Source organism: Aegilops tauschii, chromosome 2, assembly GCF_002575655.3.
Source record: "Aegilops tauschii subsp. strangulata cultivar AL8/78 chromosome 2, Aet v6.0, whole genome shotgun sequence".
NCBI lineage: Eukaryota > Viridiplantae > Streptophyta > Magnoliopsida > Poales > Poaceae > Aegilops > Aegilops tauschii.
The window spans coordinates 49,491,790-49,502,448 of record NC_053036.3 but is presented as its reverse complement, the minus strand read 5'-3'; the positions used below and the strand labels follow the sequence as shown (position 1 = coordinate 49,502,448).

At 47.7% G+C, this 10,659-nt stretch overlaps 1 protein-coding gene across 3 annotated transcripts; it reads left to right on the top strand.

Annotated features, from left to right (window-relative positions):
- The first annotated feature begins 3,570 nt into the window (after window positions 1–3,570).
- Window positions 3,571–9,731, top strand: LOC109763865 (ACT domain-containing protein ACR2). Of its 3 annotated transcripts, none has more exons than XM_040401535.3 (9): window positions 3,571–3,865; window positions 4,061–4,171; window positions 4,257–4,302; window positions 4,394–4,508; window positions 5,267–5,334; window positions 5,430–6,086; window positions 6,189–6,293; window positions 6,719–7,066; window positions 9,497–9,731. In XM_040401535.3, exons 2-9 carry the CDS (start codon window positions 4,095–4,097, stop codon window positions 9,563–9,565), a joined length of 1,485 nt encoding a protein of 494 aa, XP_040257469.1. In that variant the 5' UTR covers window positions 3,571–3,865; window positions 4,061–4,094; the 3' UTR covers window positions 9,566–9,731. The 3 variants fall into 3 exon arrangements, with proteins under 3 accessions (XP_040257469.1, XP_045088503.1, XP_045088504.1); XM_045232568.1 differs by lacking the exon at window positions 3,571–3,865 and adding an exon at window positions 3,874–3,978; XM_045232569.2 differs by lacking the exon at window positions 3,571–3,865 and having other exon boundaries at window positions 4,065–4,171; window positions 4,394–4,546.
- Window positions 9,732–10,659: the final 928 nt, after the last annotated feature.

The following is a 10,659-nucleotide window of genomic DNA, read 5'->3' as shown; positions in this document are numbered from 1 at the left end:
GATTTCTGGAAGAAGAGTTGTATATGATGCAGCCGGAAGGTTTTGTCGATCCAAAGGGAGCTAACAAAGTGTGCAAGCTCCAGCGATCCATTTATGGACTGGTGCTAGCCTCTCGGAGTTGGAATAAACGCTTTGATAGTGTGATCAAAGCATTTGGTTTTATACAGACTTTTAGGGAAGCCTGTATTTACAAGAAAGTGAGTGGGAGCTCTGTAGCATTTCTGATATTATATGTGGATGACATATTGCTGATTGGAAATGATATAGAATTTCTGGATAGCATAAAGGGACACTTGAATAAGAGTTTTTCAATGAAGGACCTCGGTGAAGCTGCTTATATATTGGGCATCAAGATCTATAGAGATAGATCAAGACGCTTAATTGGACTTTCACAAAGCACATACCTTGACAAAGTTTTGAAGAAGTTCAAAATGGATCAAGCAAAGAAAGGGTTCTTGCCTGTGTTACAAGGTGTGAAGTTGAGTAAGACTCAATGCCCGACCACTGCAGAAGATAGAGAGAAGATGAAAGATGTTCCCTATGCTTCAGCCATAGGCTCTATCATGTATGCAATGCTGTGTACCAGACCTGATATATGCCTTGCTATAAGTTTAGCAGGGAGGTACCAAAGTAATCCATGAGTGGATCACTGGACAGCGGTCAAGAACATCCTGAAATATCTGAAAAGGACTAAGGATATGTTTCTCGTTTATGGAGGTGACAAAGAGCTAGTCGTAAATGGTTACGTCGATGCAAGCTTTGACACTGATCCGGACGATTCTAAATCGCAAACCGGATACGTGTTTACATTGAACGGTGGAACTGTCAGTTGGTGCAGCTCTAAACAAAGCGTTGTGGCGGGATCTACGTGTGAAGCGAAGTACATAGCTGCTTCGGAAGCAGCAAATGAAGGAGTCTGGATGAAGGAGTTCATATCCGATCTAGGTGTCATACCTAGTGCATCGGGTCCAATGAAAATCTTTTGTGACAATACTGGTGCAATTGCCTTGGCAAAGGAATCCAGATTTCACAAGAGAACCAAGCACATCAAGAGACGCTTCAACTCCATCCGAGATCTAGTCCAGGTGGGAGACATAGAAATTTGCAAGATACATACGGATCTGAATGTTGCAGACCCGTCGACTAAGCCTCTTCCACGAGCAAAACATGATCAGCACCAAGGCTCCATGGGTGTTAGAATCATTACTGTGTAATCTAGATTACTGACTCTAGTGCAAGTGGGAGACTGAAGGAAATATGCCCTAAAGGCAATAATAAAGTTATTATTTATTTCCTTATATCATGATAAATGTTTATTATTCATGCTAGAATTGCATTAACCGGAAACATAATACTTGTGTGAATACATAGACAAACAGAGTGTCACTAGTATGCCTCTACTTGACTATCTCGTTGATCAAAGATGGTTATGTTTCCTAGCCATTGACATGAGTTTTCATTTGATTAACGGGATCACATCATTAGGAGAATGATGTGATTGACATGACCCATTCCGTTAGCTTAGCACACGATCGTTTAGTATTCTGCTATTGCTTTCTTCATGACTTATACATGTTCCTATGACTATGAGATTATGCAACTCCCGTTTACCGGAGGATCACTTTGTGTGCTACCAAACGTCACAACGTAACTGGGTGATTATACAGGTGCTCTACAGGTGTCTCCAAAGGTACTTATTGGGTTGGCGTATTTCGAGATTAGGATTTGTCACTCTGATTGTCGGAGAGGTATCTCTGGGCCCACTCGGTAATGCACATCACTATAAGCCTTGCAAGCATTGCAACTAATGAGTTAGTTGCGGGATGATGTATTACGGAACGAGTAAAGAGACTTGCCGGTAACGAGATTGAACTAGGTATTGAGATACCGTCGATCGAATCTCGGGCAAGTAACATACCAATGACAAAGGGAACAACGTATGTTGTTATGCGGTTTGACCGATAAAGATCTTCGTAGAATATGTGGGAGCCAATATGAGCATCCAGGTTCCGCTATTGGTTATTGACCGGAGACATGTCTCGGTCATGTCTACATAGTTCTCGAACCCGTAGGGTCCGCACGCTTAAAGTTTGATGACGGTTATATTATGAGTTTATGTGTTTTGATGTACCGAAGACAGTTCGGAGTCCCGGATGTGATCACGGACATGACGAGGAGTCTCGAAATGGTCGAGACATGAATATTGATATATCGGACGACTATATTCGGACACCGGAATGGTTCCGGAGATTATCGAATATTTATCGGAGTACCGGGGGTTGCCGGACCCCCCCCCGGAACCTATTGGGCCTTATGGGCCTTAGTGGAAAGGAGAGAGGGAGGCCAAGAGGTGGCGCGCGGCCCCCCTTGCCCCATTCTGAATTGGGAAAGGGAAGGGGGCGGCGGCCCCCCTTCTCCTTCCTTCTCTCCACCTCCTCCTTCCCCCTTCTCCTAGTTGGAATAGGAAAGGGGGGCCAAACCTACTTGGAGTAGGATTGCCCCCCCTTGGGCGCGCCTCTCCCCTTGGCCGGCCCTCTCCTCCTCCCCCCTTTATATACGGAGGAGGGGGGCACCCCATAGACACAACAATTGATCTCTTGATCTCTTAGCCGTGTGCGGTGCCCCCCTCCACCATAATCCACCTCGATAATATCGTAGCGGTGCTTAGGCGAAGCCCTGTGTCGGTAGAACATCATCATCGTCACCACGCCGTCGTGCTGACGAAACTCTCCCTCAAAGCTCGGCTGGATCGGAGTTCGAGGGACGTCATCGAGCTGAACGTGTGCTGAACTCGGAGGTGGCGTGTGTTCGGTACTTGATCGGTCGGATCGTGAAGACGTACGACTACATCAACCGCGTTGTGCTAACGCTTCCGCTTTCGGTCTACGAGTGTACGTGGACAACACTCTCCCCTCTTGTTGCTATGCATCACCATGATCTTGTGTGTGCGTAGGAATTTTTTTGAAATTACTACGTTCCCCAACAGTGATCATGCACAATATGATCGTAAAAGACGAGCGCCCGGAACGTCTGTACGATCAAGGCTTTAAGTTTCAGGGTGAGAATGTTGTGCCTGAGCATGGAGTAGCGGCAACGTTTGAACAATTCACCCAATTTCATGAAGACATGCGTGATTGGGAAACTCACGTGCAACTGCAAAATGATTTGGTTGAGCATATGTGGACTCATGTTGACAACCAACAAATGTATCTTTTTTTATTCGTTTACAAAACTGTGTGAAACATTTTTATTTGTATTCGGCTTGTAAAACTATATTATTTTATCTGGTAAACTATATTATTTGACAATATGTTTGAATGCAAATCAATGGCCGGCACATATGGATTGGCGCGTTCGACGCGCTGTCGACCCATATCAAAAATAGGGCGGACGGCCGACCGAAACGGACAAAAAACGGACGAAATTGCCGTCCGTTTGGGTCGCCCCATTGAAATTGATCTGATGAAAAAAAATAGAAAATCGTGCAAGAGGCGAAGTGGTCGGCTCGTGGGGCGACGCGGCGACTGATCCCGGGATCCCCGGAAACAGCACGGCGAAATTCTGGAGAGCACCGAGCACCGCTCGTCACACGTGTCGCCGGCGGCAGAAGCCGCGCGGATCTGGCGTGAGCCGCTGCGGCCAAGCCCAACCCGCATACTCCCTTGTTGTTCGTCTCGCCGCATAAACTCGCCCTCACCCGCCGCCGCCGGTCTCCCCCTTCTCCCGGTTTCAGCCGAGCCTCACGTTTTCCCGCACGGATCAAACACGCAGAAAACCTAGCATCCCTGCTTGCTAATCCAGGAAGGCTGGGCGGAAACCACGCCCCCTTCTTGTTCGTCTTCTTCCCCCACTGCGTCTCGCCGCGGTACGGCCACAATCTCATTTTTCTTCTTCTTGCTTTTCACCTTCCATTTGGTTAAAATGCCCTGGATTGCATTTGAGGCCCGTGAATGTTATTACCAGTCTGTTTGACTCGAGGTAACAGGCATGTTTCATTTCATTTTCCTTTTCATTCGGGGTTAATTACCGCTGATGCCTGTGATATGTGCGATTATTTCAGGAAGTTTCAGTGAACTCAGCTATACAGTACGTACATGAGGAGAATGGATGTTTGCTGTGCCTACTTCGACCCGGATTATGAGAACCTCAACGAGAGGATTTATGGGACAAGGTAGGTAAACTGGCAACCATTTTTTCGTGATGCTTGAGCATGTAACATGACCTACAGTATAACTGTATGAATCATCAATCTCCAGGGTTAATGTGGACAACGAGTCATGTGGTAAATGTACTATTGTTAACGTAAGTACTCGAGTTATTGGCTGGGTAATCCAATTGTTTGGAGGGGAATTAATGGTAAACTAGTACTGAGTATTGTTTTAATCATATATAGGTAAACAGTCGAAATGACCATGACCTCCTACTTGAAGTGCTCCAAGTTTTGATTGGCCTCGAGCTGTCGATCGCAAAATGTTACATATCATCTGACGGCGGATGGTTTATGGACGGTATGGCCTGAAGGAAAATCCAACTGTAGTAGTTTATGGTAAAATCTGTACGCTCATATTTTTTTCCATACTAGTTAATTTGAAATGAACATCTGTATGGTTTCGTGTGGTAGTCCTTCTAAATGATACTTGCACTGCTCGACACAACCAACGTGTTTTCAGAGGATAAAGTGTATTGTAATATTATTAGTAGGTAATACTTGTTTGGATGTGCCCCATCCTGTTGATTCTCTGAGTTGCTGGGCAGACATGCCAAAAACTCAAATGCATTCTCGGCTGATGAGTATGCTAATCAATATTTACATTAGTCAAAAATATGGTCGTTCAGGAATTGGCAGTAGCTTGAGTGCACAGGCTTTGTTTTCGAGTTGTGCCTCTAGACCTTCTGCATGATCTCATCGAAGGGTAGCATTATGCTATCTGTGTTTACACTGCCTACATGTATAATATGGGTCATCACATTTGTTATGTATTGTATGGCTCCAAATTTATGTTTCAAAAAGTTCGCCATCCATGTCTGAAACTAATATTACCGAGATCAGCAAACTTGCATATAAACACAAAAGGTAGTCTGGCTAATGAGGTGAACATTCATTTCAATGTTTCCACTTCTCTCCCCGGTCTTCCATATCTCATTGGATATTTTATTTGTGGAGAACCTCAACCCAAAACTCTGAACGAATGCAAGTGAGTTCTTCACCCATCTAACTACAAAGTTTTCAGTTCATCATTTCCGTCTTTGCCCAACTGTTTTGCAGTTTTCCATGTGAGAGATCAGGAAGGAAACAAGGTTTACAGCAAGAAGGCCATAAACTATATAGAGCAGGTCTCCCTCTCCTTCTCCCTCAAAACTGAACTGGTTGTTTAGAAGCAGGGGAAAAAAACTGAAGATTGGTGTTTGGTGTCTTCCAAATATTTTAGGCAATATGTACTAGAGATTCTCCGAGGTTCACAGTGACGAGATCGAATGAGCTTGCGTCCAGACCTGATGTTGCCGCGCACTATACAGGAATTGAGATGATTGGCCACAACCGGCCTGGAATTTTCTCCGAGATATCTGCTGTTCTTGCTGAGCAGGGGTGTAATGTTATGGAAGCGCATGCTTGGAGCCATAAGGACAGCTTAGCCTGTGTTGCATTTGTGTCTGATGAATCAACATCATCCCCCATCAATGATCCGAACCGCTTAGCCTCTATTCAGGACCATCTTGGTACTGTTCTTGGACCTGACACAATGGATGAAGATGGGCGTAGTGCAAGAGCTCATATGCTTGGGGCTGATGGCCTGACAAGTCATCCTGATCGTCGGTTGCACCAGCTAATGTTTTCTAGTAAAGATTTTGATGGACATCCAGGAAAGGCATGTACTGCCTTCCCAATGCTTAGTTTGGATGGTTACAAAAAGGGCAGGAGGACAGTGGTCTCTGTTGATCGGTGCAATGAGAAAGGATACTCAGTTGTAAATGTGGAATGTGTCGACCGGCCAAAGCTGATGTTTGACACTGTGTGCACGCTTACGGACATGCAGTTCAATGTCTTCCATGCCTCAGTTTCCTCCCGTGGGCCTTTTGCCTGTCAGGTAACTTCATCTGCTTCTGTTTAATCAGGGATATGTATATGTTGTATTGCAATTTTGAACTAACATGAAAAGGGAACACAAACTGAAGAACTACTTGTGTAGGAATACTACATCAGGCACAGGGATGGACATATTCTAGACACTGCAGATGAAAGATGCCTGGTTGTGAAAGGTGTGAAAGCTGCAGTCGAGCGTCGAACTTGTGAGGTAAGTAATATAGTGTGATCTGATATTCATCTTTCTTTGTTCAAAATAAAAGATAATTTGTAGCATCATGAGTTGAATTGCATCCTCCTTAGTAACATGGATAAGATTTACTCTGTGACCATGTATAATGTGCATTGTTGTTTAGGGGTGACTACGGCGGGCCAAAGCGAACCTGAACCCAACGTAACATAATGTGCATTGTTGCTGTAATTCTGACATTAAAATCAGTGCAGTTTCGATTGCAGCAAAGCAGCACTGGGTGTTTTGTTGCTGTGGGGAAATGTATTCTTTTCTTAAACTTCTGTGAAATTCCTCTGCGCCCAACAAAGATTCTGACATTTTGTTACGTTGCGACTCATTATGTCTTGTTCTGACGTTACTGCATTTACCGAGTCCCATCTGATAATCGGTATGGTTGCTTATAGGGTGTGAAGCTGGAGCTATGCACGGAGAACAACGCTGGTCTCCTCTCTTACATCACTAGGGTCCTCCGGGAGAACGGGTTAACCGTTAGACAGGCTGACATCGCGATGGAAGGCAACAAGATGAAGAACACGTTCTACGTGCAAGGCATCTCAGACAACAAGATAGACATGGATGTCGTCGAGTCTGTCAGGAGGGAGCTAGATCCCCTGCCCTTCCAGGTGAAGGATGATGCGCTTCTGTCCCCGGGGCAGCTGGAAGGCGAACCAGCGGCTGAGAGAAACGTCTTCTGCATCCTTGGCCTGCTGAGGTCGAAGATAGAGAGCCTGTCATGGTTTCATCTCCTCCGGGTGAGTAAATAACATATAAGTACTACTTTACATGCTAGGGTTTCAAAAAACTACCGATTTTTTTTTCGCTGATAACTACCAGATCAGGGGTCGGCTGTTTCAAAAAACTCTAAATTGTCCAGTGCTTTACAATTGGTCGTGATTATGACAGTTGGGGCCCGCACGTAAGAACACTGATTGTTTTGACAGTTTGTTTGACAGTTAAATGACAACTGGGGCCCACATGTCAGTGTCCATGTAAACTTAAAAAAAAGCAATCAGGTCCCTTTAAACTTTTAAAAACACAATCAGGTCCTACAAACAAACTGAAAAAAGCAATCGGGTCCCTCCCGTGCTCAAGATCTAGAGGGGGCGCACTCGCCGCCGTGCTCGTTGCGGAGCTCCCTCCATTCGCGGCGTCCGGTGCGCCTAGCTCCCTTCCAGTGCCGCCGCACAGCTCCCTCTCGTCGTCCGTCACCTGCCCAGTGCGCTCCGCCGCGGAGCTCCCTTCTAGCGTGCGTGCGGGCTGCCGCCTCCTCCTGCCGGCGAGCTGCGCCTGCAGCCGCCGTGAGCTCCCCAGCGTGCGTCCTCTCACTCTCCCTCTTTCCAGGGCGCGGCGGCCCAAGCCCCTGGCCATGGCGCTCGGCTGGCGGCAGCCCATACCCCTGGGCGTGGTGGCCCGAGTCCTTGCCCCCTGGCCATGGCGCGTGGTCGGCGGCGGCCCGTGCTCCTGGGTGCCAGCTGCTCCTCGCGTGGCGCTCCTTCCCGGAGTCGGCCCTGGCTTGGCGTGCGGCGGGGTGGCGGAGGTGGTGGAGCTCGGGCCTTAGTCAGGAGGAGAAGGGAGAGAAGAAAAAGATAAGAGGAAGAAGAAGGAACTTACATGTGGGTCCCACATGTAAGATAACGGTCAAACAAAACAGTCAAACAAACAGAATGTTTAGGAGTGGGTCCGACCTATCAGAATATGGTTTAAACTGCTAGTGACGAGCGTTTTGGGTTTTTTGAAACAGCCGGCCTGTGATTTGGTAATTATCAGTGAAAAAAAATATTCGATAGTTTTTTGAACCCTAGCTTGTAAAGTAGTAGTTTTATGCTATTTACTTCCTCCGGGTAGTTTGGCTGTTTGGCTCTGTGAGTGTGATGGTTTTTTTCTGCAGCCTGGGCTGTGTGTAGCTATGGATAGTTTGTGGTGCACGTGTGCTTGTGCTGTGTATATTTGGTTCAAGCAGTAGCCAGGCTGCCTTGTTTCCTTTTCTAAAGATAAATCCCTGTCTCTTCTATACATGATACCAGCTGATCACGTTTGCATTATTCTCTGTTCAAGAATTTGTTCCTATTGAGGAAAATTATCACGTAATAACCAAAAAATTGGATGATATTTAGCAATTATTATGTTTAGGGTCACGTGCATTCTTTAAAAATGAAAAAAAAAAGAATTGGTGGTAACACTACATCAGTACCAGCCATGTTGTTGTTTGATTAGAGATACTAAGTTATTAACTATGCGTTAGGCATTAAATTCAAAAAATTGAAGAAATTGGAATTTTCTGCATGGTAGTATAATTTTTTTCTCGTGGGGCATCAATAAATTCGGTAACCACGCGGTAACCAAAAATTTTGAGGGGTAACCAAAATCTTGACCTACCTAGTAATCTCGAGTTTTGCCTAGCTGTGCACTAAGATCCTTGTCAATGGGCCTAATCTCGAGCTTCACCGAGCTGTCGAGTTTCGCCAAGCTGTTCATCAAGATCCTTGCGTTTGAGGAACCGGGTGAAGGAGCTGGTGGTGACAAGTCAAATCTCCTGTGAATCGTCATCAATGCACTCTCAAGACCAGCATCTTCACAAGCCCATGACAATGCATTCTTCTGTATGCTACTCCTTCTACTTGTTGAGGTTCATGTAAAAAGTTTGACCGAGAGGAAGCTACGTGGTACCAAAAACGTGATGTACCACTACATGGTTGAATGTGCGCAACAACTGGTTCGTGGAGTGTTGCTTGTCCTACTTTCCCATTGCCTACCAAACCTACTAGCTAACTCCAAGATATATGTATAGATTTCTTTCTTTTTATTCTCTCTTGCTTTCTCATGTAAATCCCCAATCTTTAATGCAAAGGCATAGCTCCTCCCACTACGGGCCGAATAAAGCATATGTGGAGAGGTCAAAACTGAGGCAATGCTATTACCAGCATATATGGCAAGTGAATATGATGATCTAGCTAGTTCAGAGAAGTTTCGCTTAAGTTTCAAGCTATGCATCAGCGAGAAGGAAATGCCCCCGCTGGTTGCTATAGTATTTCCGATACTAGCTACCATCCACACTGCAATTTATAGAGTCGTGTCTGGTGTGTACTAAGGGCCCAAGTGTGATCTCTTCCATTATCTAAAAAATCTCTATTTAATTCTTATCTATCATGTGTCCTTACAACCGACAGTTCTCACTGATGCAGGATGACACATCATTTTGGTACTTGAAGAGTTGGAATATCAATTCGGATCAATGGGAAGACATGCGTTGATTGGCCGATACGGTCGTTGGTACAAGCTTCAACATGTGCACTGCTCTTTTGTATGTTGCTGGTGTTCTAGTATCATGGTATGGGTTAAGCTTTTCGTATATAACTCGGCATATTTCGTAAGAGAAACCAGGAACTTATCTTCTATATCAATCCTTTGCAATCAAAACCCAGGATTCCAGAAATCTGTTCTGTGAAAGAGGCTGGAAGAGTCGAATTTCATATACGGTGAGGTCCCCTTTCCCCCGCGGGCTCTCGCGACCGCGACGCCCCCGTGGGCGACCGGCCGCGTCGTGACCCTCTTCTCCAGCCCTCCCTCCCTCCTCCTTCCCTCCCTGCCGCCGTCGTCGGCGCTCGCCGCCGGGCCTGGCCCGGGCGACGCTGGCGGCGGCGGCCCCCTCGCAATTCCCCTCTCGGCTCTCCTTTGGCGCGGGACGGAGTGGGCTGGGGGGTGTCCCTAGGCGGCGGCGGTCCGGCGTGGCGGCGGGGTCCTGGCGCTGCGCGGGCGGATGGCTGGGCAGTGGCGCCGCCGTTGGCGGCGGGGTAGCGCGGCGGCGCGGTCTGGCGGCGCCCGCTCGGCCCAGATATGGGCCCGGGCGGGCTGGCGGTGGGGTGCGGCTGCGGCGCGTCCTCCAGGAGGCGGGGGAGAGGCGAAGAGGCAGGGTGCTAGTGGCACCATCGCTGGCTTGCTGCAGCGTGGCGGCGGGGCTTAGCGGGCCCGTTTTGGGCCTGGCTGGGCCAGGGGTGGCCTGGCATGCCCTGTTGCCGCGTCCGGACGGCTACTGCGACGGTGCCGGAGGTTCTGGCCTCCCGCACGACAGCGGTGGAGGTGGTTCCCTCCCGTTCGGCTTCAGTGTTGCTTCTCCCTCCGCGGGGCGCTTCTCTCCGGTCCTCTTGGCCTTGTGTTGGTGTCTGCAGTGAGGCGGCGTGGGTGGCGGCGCAACCGCAATGACGCATGGTGGTGGGCGGCGGTCTGGCTGGTCGGCTCCGGTCCGTTGGGCGGTGGGGATGGAGTGCGGGAGAAATCCTTGTCGGTTCTTCGGCTCCGATGCGGTGATACCTGCGGGTGCCACCATTCCATCCTGGAGGGTGTCGGT